At 45.8% G+C, this 20,698-nt stretch overlaps 1 protein-coding gene across 6 annotated transcripts in view; it reads left to right on the forward strand.

Moving 5' to 3' along the window:
• The window catches only part of PUS10 (pseudouridine synthase 10), a 151,811-nt gene that overhangs the window by 5,488 nt on the left and 125,625 nt on the right, over positions 1-20,698 (forward strand). For 3 of the 6 annotated variants that reach the window (XM_029593713.1, XM_029593715.1, XM_029593714.1), the window contains 3 exons: positions 1,224-1,350; positions 2,759-3,001; positions 10,343-10,429. In XM_029593713.1, coding sequence (XP_029449573.1) covers positions 1,224-1,350; positions 2,759-3,001; positions 10,343-10,429 — 457 coding nt within the window. Of the gene's footprint in view, positions 1-645; positions 826-1,038; positions 1,080-1,223; positions 1,351-2,758; positions 3,002-10,342; positions 10,430-20,698 lie in introns of those variants that run through there. The other 3 variants (XM_029593710.1, XM_029593711.1, XM_029593716.1) reach the window with 3 other exon arrangements.

Genomic DNA, 20,698 nt, shown 5'->3' on the forward strand with positions numbered 1-20,698 from the left:
TAACTACATGAGGGCTTTCTTTTAAATTTGCTACATATTATTCCCTATCTAGAATGTATATAAACTGGGAGCGATTTTCAAACTGGCAACATTGGGACAAAGTCCTTGGGACCTTTTTACCTGCAGACTTTGCGCCACTCTTGAAGCCTGGCATGCTTTGGCTTGGAAACTTGCTGCCGATACCAGGCACCCAGAGACCCTTGCACCTGCTTTGCGGGTATTTTGTTCTTTTTAAAGGAAAAGTACACACAAATTTGAAAATGCGCTCTCCGCACATGCTTCTGCCCTCCAACCCGCACCCCCCAACCTACAGGCACCATCGGGAACGCCTCCTCTCTCCGTGCACGTTGTTCCACAGTGCGTTGACTGGCAGCTGCGGGGAGGGAGAGCAAATTAAATATCTTACATATTGAATTAATTCCAGGTGCCTTACAGCAGTTGGGTAGAAATTAAAATTATATATTGAATATTATACAACTTTCCAGTTCAGAGCACAGCTTTCAAAGCCACTTCTCTAAGGAAAGAGCATTTTGGCCTACATTGATTGGCTGTCTACACATTGCTCTCCCTCCCCGCAGCCGCCAGTCGGTGCACTATGGAACAATGTGCACGGTGAGAGGAGGCGTTCCTGATGGTGCCTGTAGGGTGCGGGTTGGAGGGCAGAAGCATATGCGGAGAGCGTATTTTCAAATTTGTGTGTGCTTTTCCTTTAAAAAGAACAAAATACCTGCAAAGCAGGTGCAAGTGTCTGTGGGTGCCTGGTAACCACAGCAAGTTTCCAAGCCAAAGCATGCCAGGCTTTCAAGAGTGGCGCAAAGTCTGCAGGTAAAAAGGACCCAAGGAAAATTATATTAAAACCTCTTTGGTGATTAAAATCATGAGGCAAATTGACTTTGTGGACATCAGTCAACTCTCATGGACGCAGTCTGAAGTTTAGACGTTGTGGGGGTGGGGGAAGGGAGGGGCACGACAATCAGTTGTGCGGTTTGATTGGTGGAGCCACCCCCCCGGGGACTTTGGAATTGTGGTTGTCTTTAGCAGGCCTGCGGCGACCCGCGATGCCATCTGGGGTGAAAGAGGTGACCGTGATGTGTGAGGATCGGCGCGGTTAGCACTGTGCCATGGCGGGGAGGGGGGAGCGGTGCTCGCTCACGAGAAATTTCTTGTGCATCTTGTGACTAGATTGCTCACCCTTCTCCTCATGTCTCTCTTGCTTGGCATAGCATGTTCCCGCTGAAGGAGAGAGACTGGCCCATCGCCCAGAAGTTGCTGACCTCTGGCGCCTGCCCACGATGCATCTTCAGATTCTGCTGTGTGGGGATTCAGACGCTCTACAGGCTGCCGCTCCAGGTGCCATTGCATATCCTTGTAGAGAGAACCCTATGATAGTGACCAGAAGCATTCCTGATATTGTGTACAGTGAAAACCTCTTGAGACCTCCCACTTAATCTTCAAAAGAACCTTCATTGTTTTAAACAGATTGCAGAGGCTTTGCTTTTCTGAGTAAATAACACATGCAGCCTTTAATGTTTGTTCTTCTGGGTTATAATGCAATGTAAATACAAGTGAGTTGAATTGCGAACTGGTTGCAAAAGAGGCACACGACATGCCATGGTATTCAAACCCCCTGCCCCCTCATCTTAACACCAACCCTACTATTTCCCTCTCATCTTCCCACATCCAGGCCTAACCACACCCTGAGACTAGATTCAGAGTCAGGAATATCCATCTTAACCTTTTTTCTGAAGGCAAGACAGTTCAATTCTCTTTGAATTGCCAGTAGCAACCTATTCTATAAAGATGGCAGCAGTGACAAACTGCACCTGTTTCAGCTGGAACAGGAGCTCTCTCATCCAGGTTGCCTCTCAGAGATGCTGACAAGGCTACCTACTTGGCTTCCATCCTGCTATTTATAATCACTGTCTGCTTTGTGCTTCTCCAGAGAAGAGGTGCTTTTGTAAGCATCGCCATGTATCTGTTGGTACAGTTCTTGCCTATGCCATATTTGCTGGAATTGTGCCATTGAATCGCTTAAGAATATATTGTTCTTTTGGGCTCTCTACGAATCAGTTTTATCTGTGAGAATACCTGTTTTCTTGCATGAGTACGGTACAGTTCTTGGAACATGTCACCTAATCCACATCTGTGTATACTGTCAACAGTGCTCCTATTTGTTAGTATGTGATGCCAGTGTCGCTGGTAGCCCTGACATAGTATAATATGCTTGCTGCAATAATCCAGTGCTTTCTTGCACAGCTGGTGCAATACTGTGCCAGGCAACTGACTGGAAAGACAGCATCGGGTCTGGTTGTTTGTGGCAAACACAGCAGTCTGCCAATGAGTTAGGATAGGGGAGTTTCTGACACTTGTCCTCACCAGTCTTATCATCCAAGAAGCTCGGTCATATACGTCTGTTGGCGCCATAGCTCTCTCCGCACCTTGAAGTCCAAAGTGTTCCCTTATTGGAGTCATGCCACAATCTTTGGAGAAGTCACACTAAACACGTTTTCGACGCGCTAGCTTTATCCCTTATTCAGTGGCAACTGAATAAGGGGTAAAGCTAGCGCGTCGAAAACGCGCGTCCAACCGCGGGTTAACAGTGCGCTCCATGTTACTGTTGTTCTTTACTGAATAATTTTCTTTCACAACAAGCTTCCAATAATCTTCCTATAAACCAGATTCTACTTTGTAAGCGCTTGGCAGTTTAGTGCCCCTTTGGTCTGGGTATGTGTTTTGAATGATTTCCCTTGTTGCTTAGGATTTGGCCAGAGACCTGCATGCTTTTCTGAAGATGGGCCAAAAGGATGAGCCTCAGGCTGAAGGAAACAATGAAGAAGATGAACCACCAAGCAAAAGGCTGAGGCTGGAGGAGAGAGGAGCCGAGGAGCAGAGCGCTCTGGCTAGTGATGGAAACGTGGCTCTCCCGGAGCGGACGCCCACCGTATGCACCTTGTGCTTGGGAATTCTGCAGGAGTTCGCTCAGAAGGACTTTGTAAGAAAGGTGAGGCTGCTTAGTTTTTGCATTGGGATGCAATGTTGAAAATGGGTCTTGGTTGACACCACCTTTAGTCTAGATATGCTGCTGGAGCTCTTTTTCCGTTCAGTCTGGTAATTTCATCCTGCGGCTTCTGCCAAAGCAGTCAGCAGCAACATACAAGGTAGCTGTGACACGGAGAATGTGGTGTCCTTAGAATGAAAAGTTATAAATCCAGCAGGATGTGGAAATATCTGAAAATAAGAATGCTTGGAGGTGCTCCCTGCATTGCAGGTTTACATTTAATGCATTAAAGCCTCTTTTGTGCCACTTTGGTTTCAAGACTCAGAACTAATATCGAGAAATATTTCTTCACGGAGAGAGTGGTGGATGCCTGGAATGCTCTCCCAGAAGAAGTGGCAAAGATGAGAACAGTTATTGAATTCAAAAGGGCATGGGACAAACAATGCAGAGCCCTACAGGCGTAAAGAAAGGGATGGTGTCACATTTCTGCATGGGGGTAACCTGAATGGAACGGCAGTTACTATCCTTAGCAGAACGCATGGGGGTAACCTGAATGGAACGGCAGTTATTGCCATAAGCAAATTGCTGGGCAGACTGGATGGATCGTCTGTTGTTTATCCGTCGTCATTACTATGTTTTATTTTATTTATTTATTTATTTATTTATTTATTTAACTTTTTTATATACCAACATTCAAGACGGTGGTCCCATCATGCTGGTTCACAAGAAACAGGGGTGTAATTATAATAAACTTTACCATTTAAACAATAGTGCAGAAAAGCAGTTACAAATAACAAGGAAAACAATAACTTGGAATGAGAAGGGAAATGAAGATCAGATAGTTATATATAAGTATAAATAACATTGTAAGAGGTGGCTATTAACGCTAATGCTAGTGGAGCGTGTTGAAAGAAGGAAGTTAGATGGAATTGGAGTTAGGAAAGGCCTGTGTGAACAGCCACGTCTTGAGTCTTTTCTTGAATGTTGTTACTATACGTCTTGAGGTGCTGTGGGCTAAGGATTACATTCCTCATGTAGCACAGGACAGACTTGCACATGCCCCCCCCCCCACCCTCCCCCAATACCCTCACACTAGGCATGAGCAGAGCATAGAATGGTTCGGAGCCATTTTGCAGAGGAGAGCAGGATTTCTCAAGAGTGCCCACACTGGTAATGTTGGGCAGTAAAGATATTTGAAAGGTTTTAAAGTGTAAACATTGTAAATTCTCTCATTGGGATTTGTGGTTATTTTGGGCATAGGGCTCATAGTCTTTTCTTTGACTTGGGGTCTGGCAGCATAGCAGGCTTCAGGCCGCAAAAGCCTTTGGCTGCCAAGACCAGAGAGGGTGCTTTTGGGGCATGCCTGGCATGTGTTACATTAACATAAACAATCAAAACACCTAACAGCATATTTTTACTTTTCAAGGCGATGGTCATGTCTTTTAGTTCTGCTCTGCAGTAGGTAAAGAGCAAAGTGCAGCTGGAAGTGGGTTTGAGTTTATTCCCAGAATTGGTCCTTTAACAGTTGGCACTCCTGATAGCAACAGCAGTAACTTTGATTTCCCAGAGCAGAGTCAGGGAGATGTGGCAGGCGTATGTAACACAGAAAACCATTGCAGGGCAAAAAAGTGGATGCTGATCATTTGTGCATAGATTTCACATGCGTGCATATGGAAATGATGGTTTATTGCTCACTCAAAGTGTAATGCTCTTTCATTTTGAAATGGGGCAAACAGTTGCAGTTTGCCCTCACTGTGCCAAACCTTCCCATATCTGGGTGCTCATCTGCAGGTAGGCTTTATTGGATCAGAGCTGCAGGTTGAGATGATAGAAACACAGGAAATCATGACTGGGTGATGTCTTTTCCCTGTACGTACCCGGATCAGTCCAGACTGTGAGTTATGCCTCCCTTCCAGCAGCTGGAGACAGAGAAAAACTCGAAGGGCACCCTCTCTTAACCTGCTGTGCCACCTGCATCTCTTCAGTATTTCTCTGTCTCCAGCAGATGGAGGTGGTGCAAACCCTGCAGTCTTGCCCTGATCTTAGGGTTAAGGCAGTATCTCTTTAAAAAAAAAAAAAAAAAAAAGAAGATATCTTTAATAATACAGGGAATCAAGCAAAAAAAAAAAAAAATCCTCCCGGGGGTAGGCAGGTCCTGGTGAGACCATCTCCCCTGGTAGCAGGTTGAGGAGCTGGGGTTGGTTACCCCGCGGGGCTCCTGACAGGTAAGGTGCCGGAGAAAGATTACCGGTGGTCCGGTCCCTCTTTTTCCTTTGCTTCCCAGACTCGATTTAAAAAAAAAAAAAGCTGCCTGTCAGTTCTTTTTTCTGCCATTTTCTCATACTTAGACGGCTGCTCTTCGGTACGGGTCTGGTTGAGTCCGGGCGCATTCTTAATTGTTTGCTCGGACTCCCTGCTGCTTCTGTTCTGCCGTGAATTTTCAGCACCCCCCGTCTTCCACGATGCCACAGCCATCTCGCTGCATTGCCTGCGGGGGTCATCGTTGCAACTCTCCCATTCAGGCCTCTTCTCTCTGTGCCTTTCCAGTGGGGAAGGTAGCTCGATTCGAGCAGCGAAGAGTTCATCAAAGCCCCGAGGTGCAGCAAAGAGATCAGCAGCTCAAAAGGCTTGGGCCGATCTGTTCCCTGGTGGCCATTATGAATTCATTTGCTGAGGCACAATCCATGGCAACAGGGGGAGGGGAGCCTCCTCCCGACTTATCCCCGGTCTTTGCTAGTCCTGAGGATCCTTCAGATCCAGACCAGGAAGTTTCTGATGGTGAGCCTGATCCTCTGGTGGGGGAAGGGGCCGACTCTAATGCCTTCACCTTAGATTTTTGTGCTGCTTATGCACAAAGCCTTTTTGGCTTCTCAGATTCAGCAAAGCGGTGCTTCGCATTTGGGTTGTCCGGTTGGGCCTCCCCACAAAGTTGCCAAGCGACTAGACGCCCAGGCGTCCCTGCGTGTTGCTAAATTGCGTGGCTCTTCACTTTCAGGTGGGTCTGCCCTTCTGGTCGGAGCATATGTCGGGGCTCTGGACCCGCTGGCGTCTCCCTTGCCCCCTCCCGGCATGGGGTCAGAGGAGCACCTGGGAAAGCAAACTCCTCTGGACGGTGACGACCCGAAAGTGGTCCGGCTGTTCCACAGGGAAGAGTGGAACCTCTTATTCCCTCGTTCCTATCGGAACTCGGGGTAAAGCTCCCCCAGGAAACCCTACCACAGGATTCCATGGACCCGGTCCTAGCAGGACTGCAGGCCCCAGCCAAAGCTTTTCCTTTTCATCCGATGTTCCAGCAGCTGATGGCCTGGGAGTGGGACATGCCAGATGCGGGCCTGCGAGTGGGTCGGGCTATGGATAAACGTTATCCCTTGCCCGAGGAGTCTCTTGAGCTCTTGAAGTCCCCTAAGGTAGATGCTACAGTGTCGGCTGTGACAAAAAGCACCACAATCCCGGTCGCAGGAGCGGCGGCACTTAAGGATCTTCAAGATAGGAAACTTGAAGTTCTCCTCAAGCACATATTCGAGGTTTTGACCCTGGGTATCCGAGCGGCCGTGTCTAGTAGCTACATGCTCCGGGCGAGCTTACGCTGGGTTCAACAATTGTTAACGTCCAGAGACCTCCCTCCGGGCGAGTCAGAGCAAGCGGAGTGCTTGGACGCAGCGGTGGCATATGGGGCGGATGCTCTGTATGATTTTCTCTGTACTTCTTCTCGCACCATGTTGTCCGCAGTATCTGCAAGGCGGCTCCTGTGGCTTCGTAACTGGGCAGCAGACGTCTCTTCCAAAGCTCAGTTAGGTGCGTTACCGTTCAAAGGAAAGTTTCTCTTCGATGAAGACTTGGAGCAGTTGATAAAGTCCCTGAGTAAAAACAGGGTCCACAAGTTCCCAGAGGATAGACCGAAACTTTCCAGGGGCTTTCCATCCGCCCGCTCTCGTTTTCGAGGACAACGGAGGTTTCGTCAGAGCAGACCACAGGCTGCGGGGTAGAGGCAGCCAATGACCAGGCCGCAATCCTGGAACTCTTCCTTTTTCAGGCGCAGAACCTTTTGTGACGGAGGCGCTGCCACGTCCCTTGGATCCAAGTCTTCTCAATGAGATAAGGCCAGCCCATCCCTCGATTCCTCGGGTTGGGGGATGATTATCCCAGTTCCACGAGGAATGGGCCAGAATAACATCCGATCAGTGGGTCCTAAGCATCATAGAACACGGCTACGCTTTGGAATTTGCTTGGCCTCTCCAAGATATTTTTATGGTCTCCCCCTGCGGTTCACCGACCAAGGCTCAGATCATCCAGCAGACCCTCAACCGCCTGCTATCTCTCGGGGCGGTAAGGTCTGTTCCCCAAGAGGACTGGAGGACGGGGCGATACTCCATCTATTTTGCGGTCCCAAAAAAGGAGGGATCCTTCCGGCCTATTCTAGACCTGAAAAAGGTAAACAAGGCTCTCAAGATACCGCATTTCCGCATGGAAACTCTGTGCTCAGTTATTGCGGCAGTCCGCAAAGGCGAGTTCCTGGCATCCCTGGATCTGATGGAAGCATACTTGCATATACCCATCCGTGAGGATCATCAGAAATTTCTTTGCTTCATGATCCTCGGTATGCATTTCCAGTTCTGTGCTCTGCTGTTCGGTCTGGCTACGGCTCCTCGCACATTCACCAAAGTTATGGTGGTTGTGGCAGCAGCCCTGAGAAGGCAAGGGCTTCTAATTCTTCCCTGCCTGGATGACTGGCTTATCCGAGCAAAGTTGAGGGACCTCTGCATGGAGGCTATCAGCAAGGAGGTAGTCTTCTGGAATTGCTCGGTTGGGTTGTCAATCAAGTCAAAAACAATCTTCTCCCCTCTCAGATGATGGACTTCCTGGGGGCCCAGTTCGATACCAGTGTGGGGAAGGTGTTCCTTCCGCCGGACCGAATGACCAAATTGACGGAGCAAGTTCGTCGCTTGTTGTCGCGACGTAAAAGGACCTCATTTTGAAAATGGTGTTTCCCAAAGTCTGGGATTATCTACAGGTCCTTGGCTCCATGGCATCCACCTTGGAGTTAGTTCCCTGGGCTTTTGCTCATATGAGACCATTACAACGAGCGTCGCTTTCCCGTTGGAGCGTAATCCTAGTTGTTCCAGAGTGATCCCCGACGTCCGTGGTTCGCGGATCTAGTCAATCTTGCGGTGGACGGACCCCTGAGGCTCGGACATCTTCCAAATCTGCTTCGTCAAGGCCCTATATTTTTCGACCAGGTAGATCGCGTTTGTCTAGCAGCCTGGCTTTTGAAAGGAGGAGATGAAGGAAGAAAGGGTATTCGGAGGAAGTAATTACTACTCTGCTGCAAGCCAGGAAAACCTCTACCTCTCTTTCTTATGTCAGAGTGTGGAGAGTCTTCGAGACGTGGTGTCGCGAACAAGGAGTTCTTCCCAGGCAGGCTTCAGTTGTTCATATTTTGGTGTTTTTGCAAAATGGCTTATCCAAAGGCTTGTCTTTTAATTCCCTCCGTGTACAAGTGGCGGCCTTGGGTTCTCTTGTTGGCAGCTTGTTAGCATTGCAGCCGGATGTGGTGCGATTGCTTAGGGGAGAGAGGCATTTGAATCCTCCAGTCCATCCTGAGTGTCCGTCCTGAAGCCTCAATTTTGTGCTTAGTCTTGTGTGATCCGCCCTTTGAACCTCTTAAAAAGGCGACGTAAAAGGACCTCATTTTGAAAATGGTGTTTTTGGTGGCGATCTGCTCAGCTCACAGAATCTCGGAAATCCAAGCCCTCTCTTGCAGGGAGCCTTTTTAGAGAATATCTGATTCAGGAGTCTCTCTTCGTACGGTTCCTTCCTTTTTGCCAAATGTGGTCTCAGCCTTTCATTTAAGTCGATCAGTAGAGCTCCCGGCCTTTACAAATTTATCGGCCGATGTCCTTCACGCGAGGGAACTCCAGCGTTTGGATGTTAGAAGTCTCTTTTATGCTATTTGGAGGTTACAAATCCTTTCAGAGTTTCAAATCATTTGTTTGTCTTGTGGAGCGGTCCTAAGAAGGGACAGAAAGCATCTAAGCCAACTATTTCGCGATGGTTAAAAGAGGCTATTTCGTCCGCTTACATTTGTAAAGGGAGACCGGTTCCTAAAGGGTTAAAAGCCCATTCCATTCGCTCCCAGGCGACTTCTTGGGCTGAATGCCAGCTGGTGTCGCCACAAGAAATCTGTAGAGCTGCTACCTGGAAGACGTTCCACACGTTTGCTTGTTGCTACTGCTTGGACGTCCAGGCTCCAGATGTCAGCAATTTTGGCAGCGGGATTCTTCGTGTGGGACTTTCAACGTCCCACCCTGTTTAGGGAAGCTTTGGTACATCCCACAGTCTGGACTGATCCGGGTAAATACAGGGAAAAGAAAATTGGTTCTTACCTGCTAATTTTCGTTCCTGTAGTACCATGGATCAGTCCAGACACCCGCCCAGGGAGGGGATTCAATGAAGAGTCCGCGCTGATATTCAGTTTTATTGCAGAAGACTACGGAAAAAGACTACAGGTTGCTTTCTTCAAGGAGGAATAATTCCCATCAGTTCTATTTTAAGGTTTGGTCATTGCTTGATTCGTTGTGTTATTATTCTTGTTCTGCTTGGATAATCTTTATACTGAAGAGATGCAGGAGGCATACCAGGATAAGAGAGGGTGCCCTTCGAGTTTTTCTCTGTCCCCATGTGCTGGAAAGGAGGCATAACCCACAGTCTGGACTGATCCATGGTACTACAGGAACAAAAATTAGCAGGTAAGAATCATTTTTCTTATTGCAGTTCAGTAGAATCTCGCCCGCAGGTGAATATCTGGGTTAAGCTGCACCTCTCATCTCTCATTTCAAGCCCTGCAAAACTGGGAGCTCTCCAATTAAATCATATGCAGATAGAAACCCAATGGACTCTGCAGCTCAGGAAACACAGTCAGTGCTGTTAACACAGGCAGGACGCAATTTTCAAACTGTTGGCTGATGCTGGAAAGTCAGTGGGTATTTTTTGCTTGTGGATTTTGCCCCAAATCTCAAAGGGAAGGTCTGTAAGTATTTTCCTCTTGACTTTTGCGCCGGCTTTGTGTGTGGGTAGATTTTGTAAGGAAAATAATGCACACAGGCTCAGAAATGCAATTTGCATGCATTATTTTCTAATTATACCCCCAAACCCGGCCCTGGATTGCATCCCCTAAACGCAATTGATAATACTCAATACTGCATGCATTGCGGGAGGACAGTTTAAGACAGACGCAGAAATTGCTATCTGCCCACATATGTGGCTTTGAAAACTGTCCTGGTAGATGTTCAGGTAGGAGGTGGTCCAGGAGCACTACAGACACTGGGGGTATCTTTTCTTTTGCAGGTGTGCCAGAAGGTTTACTCTGCAGGCTATCAGTTTGCCAGCTTCGTGTTCTCCGTGTCCCTCCCGGCACAGCTCTCGGTCAGAGAGGTAAGGTTTCTTCTGATTTGCATGCAAACACTCTAGAGTCCTTTTGTACTTCAGAGAACTGTCCCATGTTTTTACACAGCCTTTACAAAACACACTACATCCTTCCATTTCTAAAAGAGAGGCCACCGTCTGCTTGTTCTGTGAGCATGGGCTTCCTAGAAAGCCATGGAATACAGCTGTGAAGAAAAAGTTTGAGATGGGCTAGTCATAGCAATCATGGTTTGAGGGGGCTGATCGCAATCTGGGTGGACTTCAGTGATCCCTCCCTCTTTTGGATTGTGACACACAGTAGCCCACAGTAGTTGTCAGCTGGTAGGGATCTCTTGCACCATCTAGCCTGCACAGTTACCCCTATCCATTGTGTCGCTACAAACCATACACAAGCTCCGGCTGTCTTTCTCCCTTGCCCTCAATGCTGTCCTACCTAGGTTTGAATTTTGTGACTGTTTTAATTACTAAACCAAAAAAGGGGAAAGAGAAAAAAGGGACAGTGTCTTCCCACTGACTGGATAAAATACTCAGTAGTTTAGAAAATGACCCATTGATACAAATGCATTTCTGTATTTGATGCAAAACTGCAACTATAAAGGTTACGTACAGTATCAAAATGGCTAACAAAATCAAATCTTGGGCTTCCGCATCAGTATGCGCACAGGGCTAAATATATTCAATAAGCTGCCTCACTGCAAAGTCACGTGCGTGCTTTTAAGTCTGCACAAAATTGGGTTCTTATGCAGCTAAGTAATACATGTATACTTTAGGCAAAGTGTGGCTATAGCAGAGGCTGAGAACCAGGGAAGCCAGGGTTCAAATCCCACTGCCACTCCTTGGGACCTTGAGCAAGTCACTTCCCCCTCCATTGCCTCGGGACAAACTTAGAGCCTGATTTACTAAGGCTTTTCTTCCATTCTGTGTCTATAGTAAATGAGGTCCTTCGATTTTAAGCTTTCTGTCCCTGATTTGTAACTCTCCTTGAGCTCAGATTTGGAAAGGTGGGGGAGGGGATGTAAAGTTAGTTGCTAGCAGTATGCCGTGTATATACAGTATGTACTTTCTGATAACTTAAGGCACATGTATTCAATTAATGAATGCCTGTCGGAACGCTCCAGGACACTTCTTTTTTTTTCATTTTTAATATGGACAGATTTGTGCGCCTTATGAAAGTATGCATGTGCTTTCAGGTGGCTGGAAATCCACTCGCCTGCATATGGGCTCACTTACACAACTTTACTTTTTATCCAAAAAAGCAAGTGAGAGACCTATGCACTAAAACATTTTAGCATGCATTCACTAAATAATTTAGTTTGCATACTCAAAAGGCACCTAACAAACAATACACTAAATTTTTGGAATGTCTGCCAAATTGTAGGAACCATAGTGCTTTTGTGTAATTTGCCTGATTCTTAACACACAAAAAATATAGAGTCTACATGCCAGCTCCTCCTGCATGCTAAATAGCATGTGGCCACTAAACAAGATAGTGCATATGTGCTTTTTGAAGAATGCTCCGTCATCTTTTTTCTTCTTGGCTCTGCCTCCTTGCTTCAGATTTGCATGAAAAGACGTACGGCACATGGGTCTGTTTGTCAGTGCCGAGGGGAGAGCTGGGAGAACAAGTGAACCTCAGAATGGGAGGTTAAAGGAGAGCAGGAAGTCCCTATGACATGGGGAAAAAACCCCCCAAAAAAACCGGGAGGCCTGGGGTTGTGTCTTGTGTCCTTTTGTGTATTACTTTTCCTTTGTTTGGTCATCGTTGCAAGTCTGTGAGTGAAAGGGTGAGTGAGTACGTGTTTCAGTGTCAGGAAGAATCTTGAAAGAGCATCATGAGATGATGTGGCTGGTGAGAGAAGGCAGCGCATCGGGGTGAGCGACTGTGTGTGGCTGGGCTTTTAAGGAATGTGAGAGGTTAAAGTTTGGGTAGGTCTCATGGGGAGGAGAGGTGAAAGGGTAGTAGTGCCAGGAGGAGAACGGAGACTGTAGGAAGGATGCTTACTACACTACAGGGAAAAGCAGAGGGGAAGGAAGAGATGAGGCGTTAGTACCGACAGAACAGTCAAGCCAGAGGGTGGATGTAGAAGGGACCCCACATAGCCAAGGTCAGGCTCATTAGACACCGGGCGGGGGAACATAGGACAGCAGAGCAAGGGTAGGAAGAACTGGGAGAAGGCAAAGGAAAAAGATGTAAAGCAGGCAAGGACTCCCAAAAGCATGCATCTCCTATGTCTGTGGAGGAGGAGGAGGACAGTGCCAAAGAGCTGGCGGAAGAACAAGACATGGAGTCCAGACTAAGCACTATGGAGGCAAGTGCATGACCACGTTTGGCTTCACTCAGGAAGAAAATTATCACATTCTGGAGCTGATCCTACAAAATTACAGTTTACTCTTTGGGACAGACTCCACAAGAAATCCCTGGCAGTGAAGGAGCACATTTGAAAAAATAATAGCGTCTGATGCCTCTGACTTGCCTCTGGGATAATAAATTAGAGGAAGATGGGAGGTGGCCATATTTATTCAATTTGCCTCACACCACTGGAGCAACATCTTACTGAAACCTTGGGTCCAGATGACTTTGGCAGCCTTGCAGAGGCCATGGATACAGAATCAGCAATTCATCAGAGGTAAGCTGGTAAGCTACATGTTTTGCCAGAACACAAGTTAGGAACATTGAGCAAGAGCTCAGTAATGTATCTTTGCAAGTTTGTCTTACAGGCCTTGACCTGTCTGTTGTGCATATAGGAGGTTATAAGACCTATCAGATAGAGCAGTTTTTGGTTGGGTTGAGATCTTAGGATGTGAGAGCCCATTTGGGAGGTCTGGAGGAAAACTTGGGCCAGGTTCTTTTAGAAAGGCAGGATAGTTGCCGGATAGTGCTTTGCTTTAGATGAGTTTTACATTTCTAATGGAAGCAAAAGGGATGCATGTGCTCCAGCAGTAAGACTTACTTATCTCTGTATTTTTCTAAGATCCAGAGGATTTGTGGAAAGCACCCTGAACTCCTGGACACTCAAGACCTGCACTGGTTGATCCTAAAATTGCCATTGAGCAGCAGGAATTGGAGCAAGCAAGATTGCTTCATACTGGAAGCTATGCCACTGACCCTGGGGATGACAAGTCGTACCCGCCCACAACATCCAGCCAAGAGAGTCTACAAGGAGGAGAAGGACTGGCATCAGATGGTGCCTTGGCCATTCCTGGCAGATCCATCCTATTGATGCCAGGGAGGAATCTGCCAGCCCTGATTCAGGAGGGCAGTGTCATCTGATCATCCTCCCTCTACAAGTAATGTTGGGGCTGCAATGTTTGGATGACACAGTTCATGAGGGCCTCAAAGCTCTAAGAAAAAAGGTCTGTATTAAAACAAAAAGAAGTTATGACCTCAAAGAAGCCTTAGATATTCTGAGCGCAGTTCAGGTACAAGTTTCAGGATACCTGTTGCAATCTTTGGACAGACTAACTGCTTGCATGACAGAAATAACCATTGCCATATGCCAGCAAATAGGACATTGGTTGCCTGAATTCTATCTGCCTAATCTACCCCACACCTTCCACTGCGTCCACTCCATCTGTGCTGTGCAAGAGTGCCTATATCAGAGAGCCTCAGACCAGAGGTAGAAAGGCTGGAGAGTGGCATTCAAGATTTGGTGGGAAGAGGCTGATCGTCCCTGTGAGGAACTTATCACTAAACTGCTGTAGCCTTGTCTGAAGACAGTGTGGGACCTCCTGACTTCTTCACATCAACCCCTGTCTTGTAGACCGTTGATACCATCTATGGATTTCTCTAGTGAATAGAACACGTCTTGTAAACAGTTTCTGCACAATCCTATCATTCTGTAGGCTCTTTATTTTGAATAGGTAAAATGTAATGCCTTATAATGTTGTTATTATTATGAAGTGTACAGCAGTGTTTGAAAACAGTTGTCATCTGTTAACCTTGTGTTTGAAAATGCATACTTGTTGTCTAAATGAATCTGGATTTCTTTAAGTTATAAGCTGTGTGTTGTCTTTTCCCTTTCAAATGAGAAGTGTGGGGAGTTGTGCTAAAGATCAAAAACCTGTGTGTAAATCTATACAATGCCATGTCTTGTAGAAATTTGTTAGACAAGAAGGATTTTCTCTCTGTCTTTCATCTTGTCAGCCCTTAAGTGTGAAAGATTGAGTATGATCCTGCATGAAATTCTTTCATAATCTTTGCTAGAGGCCAGAGGAAACACATCCTGGTCACATGCTGTTATGCTTGCGGTCCTCTCACCTCTCTACACAAGCTTCAGGCTCCAGCTCCTCGTTGCTGGCGGTGGTGGGCTGCCAGTCTCAACCTCGGACTTCCACCAGCTCCTCTGGCCCTATTCCGCTTCCCGGGACCTCCAGCCAGGATGCCTCCATCCGGCGGGCCTCTCCACGGGGTTTGCGGAGAGACGCCATCAGCAGCGCTGCGCCCCTCCCTAGGTGCATGCACCAGTGAAACCTTTATAGGGCCCGCAGCGGGAACCTGGCTGCGGACCCGGATGTTGACGTCAGTTCCCTCAACATAAAAAAGCTCAGGCAGCGCTCCTCAGCATTGCCTTTGCAACAGGTCGCCTTAGTCTCCTGTTCCGGTTTCCGAGTTCGAGTTGCCTTGTACTTGTCTTGTTCCTGTGATTCCTGGTTCCTGCTCCTCATGTTTGACACGTCTGTCTTTCGGATTGACTACCTGGTTCTGACCTCTGCTACTTCTGACTTCGCCTGCCTTCTCCAAGCCTGACCATTGCTACATTTGACCACGCCTGCCTTCTCTGTGCCTTGACCATTGCTACGTCTGAACATGCCTGCCTTCTTCATGCCTTGATTATTGCTACGTCTGACCATGCCTGCCTTCTCCGTGCCTTGACCACTGCTACGAATGACTTCGCCTCAGACTTTCTTGAGTCCAGAGTTCCATGTTGCTTGCTACACCTTCCAAGTGCTGCCAGCTTCCATGCAACCTTGACAGTGACGCCTCTGTCCCTATCCTCTGGACACGGACTATTAAGGCTTCGGCCTTCCTTTGCTCAGGCACCTTCAGTTCCCTCTTGTTCCTTGGTGCTTGAGTTCCTGCTCCACATCCGGTCCAGGATAGGACCATGCCATCTCCCGGCTGCTGTCTCTGGGCTGAACCATCTCCTACCTATACTCAACCTTGAGGCCCGCCTAAGTCCTGCCGGCCCTGGCACCCGAAGGCTCAACCCGAGGGGATCGTGGGCTGGTATTGGTGAAGCTCCAGTGGCCTTCAGCTTCAGCCCACTCCGCCTGCTGACGGTGGTTGCATCAACCCCACCTCAGCCCAAGGATCCACTTCCTACGCAACACATGCTAGGTGTAGGCAGTGGTGCCAGACTTTTACATGTTGTTTAGCCTGCATCTAAATGGTAAGGACCTGAATAAGGCATATTAATAAGTCCCATCAAATACTTGCAGGTCTAGGAATTGGTCTACCAGTAGCACATGGAGAGGGATATCTTTAGGCACCTGTATCCTGGCATGCAATGTGTCAACCCTGTGAAGTGTTTCCTGTAGAGGCCTGTAGTGTCATAGCAAAGGCCTGGGTCAAAGGCCTTCACTGACCCTTTGGTTTCACTAATAAAGCACATATTCAATGTGGCAAAAGCAGGAGATTTTTACCTATATGCTTGAAACACTCCATAGAGGGTGGTCTGTAGGGACAGCCACACTCTTGTAAAAGGAAATACAGAAAGGAAATCTGTTAGCTAAGCTGGAGTAAGGATAATTGTTTTTCCCATTTTGATGCCACATGTAGGAGACATAAGCCACAATGGCTCTGCTGCTGAAAAATAATCCCAACTACAGGTACTTGATGCAGGGTTCTATATTGGGAGTCGCTTCCCAGGAAAAGGGCCTTGGAGTCCTTGTGGACAATACATTGAAATCCTCCGGTAAGTGTGCGGCAGCAATCAAAAAAACAAATAGAATGTTAGGAATGATTCCAAAAGGAATGGAGAATAAACAGAGTATATCATATGGCCTCTGTTGAACCATGCTGTGACCACACCTTGAATATTGTTTGCAATTCTGGTCTCCTCGTCTCAAGAAAGACCATAGCAGAACTCAAAAAGGTGCAGAGAAGGGCAACAGAATTGATAAAGGGGCTGGAACATCTCTCCTATGATGAGAGGCTAATCTTAAGGCTCTTCCGCTTGCAAAGAGATAACTGAGAAAGGACATAATAGAAGTTTATAAAATCATGAGTGGGGTGGAAAGGGTAAATAAAGGACAAATAATACTAAAATAAGGGGACATTCCATGAAACTAACAACCTGCAGGTTCAAAACAAACTTTAGAAAGAATTTTTTCACTCAGCACACAGGTAAGCTGTGGAATCTATTGCCAGATGATGCAGTCAATGTGGCTAGCATAGCGAGGTTTAAAAGAGATTGGATAAGTTCCTGGAGGGAAAGTCCGTAACACATTATTAGGTAGACTAAAGAAAGCTATTGCTAATCTGGGATCTGCCTGGAACTTGCAATCTAGATCGGCCACTATAGGAGGCAGGATGCTGGGCTCAAAGGAACTTGATCTGACCCAGCATGGCAATTTTTATGTTCTTACATAACTTCTCCTCTTGATGCTATCCCAGTGTCTGGTGGGGGCAATTGGGGATCCTGCAGGGAGGTATGAATTCATGTCAGCTACTATGTGATACCTCACTGTAGTTTTGTGACACATGCAACAGGCAAGCACAATCAAATCCACCTTTGTGGGGAATATTGTAAGTTACCACCTGAATAATCCAAACATCTGAAGTGACGTTTTGGAGAAAGTGAGCTGCAGTGAGATTCCCATGTTTTGACTCTCTGGTCATCATTCATGCTGCTTTCCTTTGAGCATGTCATTCTCACCAAAGCCCCCTGGTCTCCCCCAACTTTGCACCAATTATAGTGGCAGCAAGTGATGACTGCATGCATGTGCTAGTTTGGTTTCAGTTAATAAAGTTGTCTCCCAGTAGCATGTTTGGTTTGCATGGATATGCTTGCTGAAGTGTGTAACAGTATGGGAGGACAGTGTGAAAAAGAGGTGGATTGTGGCACTTAGGAGTAGGTAAGATAAAGACTTCTCACCCATCAGCCACCTTCTGCTGTAAAGCCCTCCTTGAATTGCTCAAAGAGGGCGGAATTGCGCAGGATATAGGTGTAATGGCAGGATATCCGGCCCCTGCATTCAGTAGTTGCATGTGTGCATCACACACCACTTGTATATTCTGGAAATGAAATGATTTCCTATTTTTATATGCCCCTTTCCTTTCACAAGATGGTCTAAGTGCCACATATGTGCAGTCAATTGCATTCACCATGTTTTGGTAGGCCAGTGATGTTATTGAAATCCTGTTTCAGGTCCTGCCATTGTTACCTCTGATTGGGATGTATAATAAAGAGTCCTGTTTATTTTTGCATGGCTTACAGTACCTGGTGAAAACAACTGGCGAAAATGCTTTGCTCCATTCCACCAACTTCAGCCTCTGTGGTTTGAAACAAACCCAGAGATGAGATCATGTAACAAGCTCAACAGTTTGATGAGTCAAGATATGATGTAAGATCTGGCTGTCTTAGCATCACTGTTGGCTTTTAACTCCTTATAAAGAGCCATGAAGACCTCTGAGCTCAAGCAGTGCATTCAGATTAATGCCTCTGGCAAATCAATTCGGGTGGCCCTAATCCTAAAGATCCAGGGACATGGGTGCCTCCTTGCTGTTCTTTCATGTTTCTGGCCTCCTACACCAAGGCCTCTTTGGCTGCCTCCTCTGTGTCCCTCCTCTTCTACCTTTCTTCTTTCTTTTTTGATAATTCAGTAGCTAGTCTTCTGACTAACTCAGAAATCATACAACACCAGTATTAAGGAATTTACATTGGTTGCTGTTAGTTAACCATAATCAATACAAATTACTTTAAGACCATGAAGAGTTTTGGTCCGGAATATTGGAGAGTCTGCCTGGTCACTTATAACCCAAGTAGGTCACTGAGATCTTCACAGGACCCATCTATTGTCTGTCCCTTCAATAACACCGGTGAGACTATCAAGCACACGGGAAAGGGCATTTTCTATTGTAGCTCCACAGTTGTGGAACTCATTTCCTTTAGAAATTAGTAGAATTGGATCTTATGCAATTTAGGCATAATATCAAAACTTGACTTTTTAGGAAGTCTTTTCATATTGTTGACTAACTGATCTATTGAATAGGCGATTTTTGAGAAGAGACAAGGTGGTGGGTTTAGTTTATTTGTTTATTGTGATGATTATATTCATGGAGTGTGATATATATTTTTTTTTAATTTTATTTGCATTTTAAAATATACATAGATCAAGACTTTCAAAAAAAGACTCAAGACTTGGATCTTCTCCCTAGCCTACGCCTAATTCGATCTTAATCCTTCCTACCCACTGGATGCAAATTATCATGTTTTTCACTGCCAAACAACCACAGATATAATCTCATATTGCTCTATTCTCATATAATCACCTGTTACATGTTTGACTACCAACCTTTACTGTTTCTGTTATTTGAAGGTTCTATGTCATTATGAGTTTAAATGTATAATATCCAAGTTCTTTATTTCCTGTTCTCTGTAAGACTGAAGTCAGTCATTTCAATAGTTGTATGTAAACCGAAGTGCTTAGTGATTTTGTCTCTAGAACCTCGGTATATAAAAAAAGTTAAATAAATAAGACAAACTTGATATAAGGAATACAAAAGGTATTTAATCCCGTATCAGTTATACATCTGTAAAACAAAGATTCAAGCAAAACTATGTGCCGCATATACTTTAAATCAGACCACAAAATGACAACACAGGGAGATCCAAAAGAAATAGTGAGGAGCACATTTCTAAAGAGACTGTAAAAAGAAAACTAATCAAAGAAGAGAATAAATAGGTCCAGTGACAATATAATCCATAAAGTATAGTCAAATTACTGAACTTGCCAGCCATCATCCACCGGGGCTAACAAATTCTGCCACTTTCTGACTTTTAGAGTTTAACAAAAAAATGCAATTGTGAAGACTCAAAGAAGATATAATGTGCACCACCCAGAACTAAAATATATTTACAAGGTGTATACAGGGGTGCTCGAACCAGTCCTATGGGCCCCCCTAGTCAGTCGGGTTTTCAGGATATCCCTAATGAATATGCTTAAGAAATATTTTGTATACAAAGGAGGTAGTGCATGCAATTAAATCTCATGCATATTCATTAGGGATATCCTGAAAACCCGACTGGCTGGGGGGGGAGGGCCATAGGATCGGCTTGAGCACCCCATATCTAATAAACGTTTTAGTGCATATGGAGACAGTCTCTCTACACATTTCTTCCTTCATGCCTGGGTAGCCTTACATACATCAGGAAATATCCATATTCTCTGGTCATAAAATAATGTCACATCTTTAAAAAAAAAAAAAAGACACTATGAAATCTCTGTCCTGAGACAAGACAGCATATACCAACATAGTGGCAGGTTAACCACTTTTTCTTTCTTTGATCCCTAATACCTGTCAAGTCCAGGCTATCCAGGGATAGATCTCTTCCTTTTTATTTCCACCTTGATTTTTTCTTTTCCTCCCTAATGACAAAAAGAAGGCTTTATTAATGGGAGGAATTATCACATCATCGTAATCTATTCGCACCATGTAAGAGATCCTTCTCTATATCTTGTTTGCAGCCTTTATGTAATCGACCTCGTGAGCTCTTTGAAATTGTGAGTAGTCTATCTCGGCCAGCTACTAGTGTGCTGGCAAAGCAGTTATTTGCTTCCTACTGTAGGGATAAGGTTACATCTCTGCATTCTGCTGCTATAGTTCCTTTTAATGTTGCTACATCTCCTGAGACTGGCACTAGTTTGAATTGCTGGACTCAGTTCGAGTCTGTGGGTAGTACAGAGGTTAAAAGAAAACTCTTTCAAATGTACAAAGAGAACTGAATTAATGGTCAAACTAATACATAGAACGTATCGCATGCCAACTTATTACTCTAAATTTATACCTGGGGCTAGTTAGTCCCTTATGTTGGCGTGGGTGCGGGGTGCATGGCTCTTACAAACATATGTGGTGATCCTGCTCCTTGCTGCGACCATTTTGGTCGCAGATTACACACAAAATAGCGGATATCTTGGGTCTTCCGGTGCAAATCACACCCTTGTTAGCGCTCTTAGGGAGGTGGACTGGCTCGTTAATTCCACTAAAACATCGTAAATTGGTAACACAGTTATTACTAGCTACCAGATTCACCATCACGATCTTCTGGAAATTTA

This window comes from Rhinatrema bivittatum, chromosome 3, assembly GCF_901001135.1.
Source record: "Rhinatrema bivittatum chromosome 3, aRhiBiv1.1, whole genome shotgun sequence".
NCBI lineage: Eukaryota > Metazoa > Chordata > Amphibia > Gymnophiona > Rhinatrematidae > Rhinatrema > Rhinatrema bivittatum.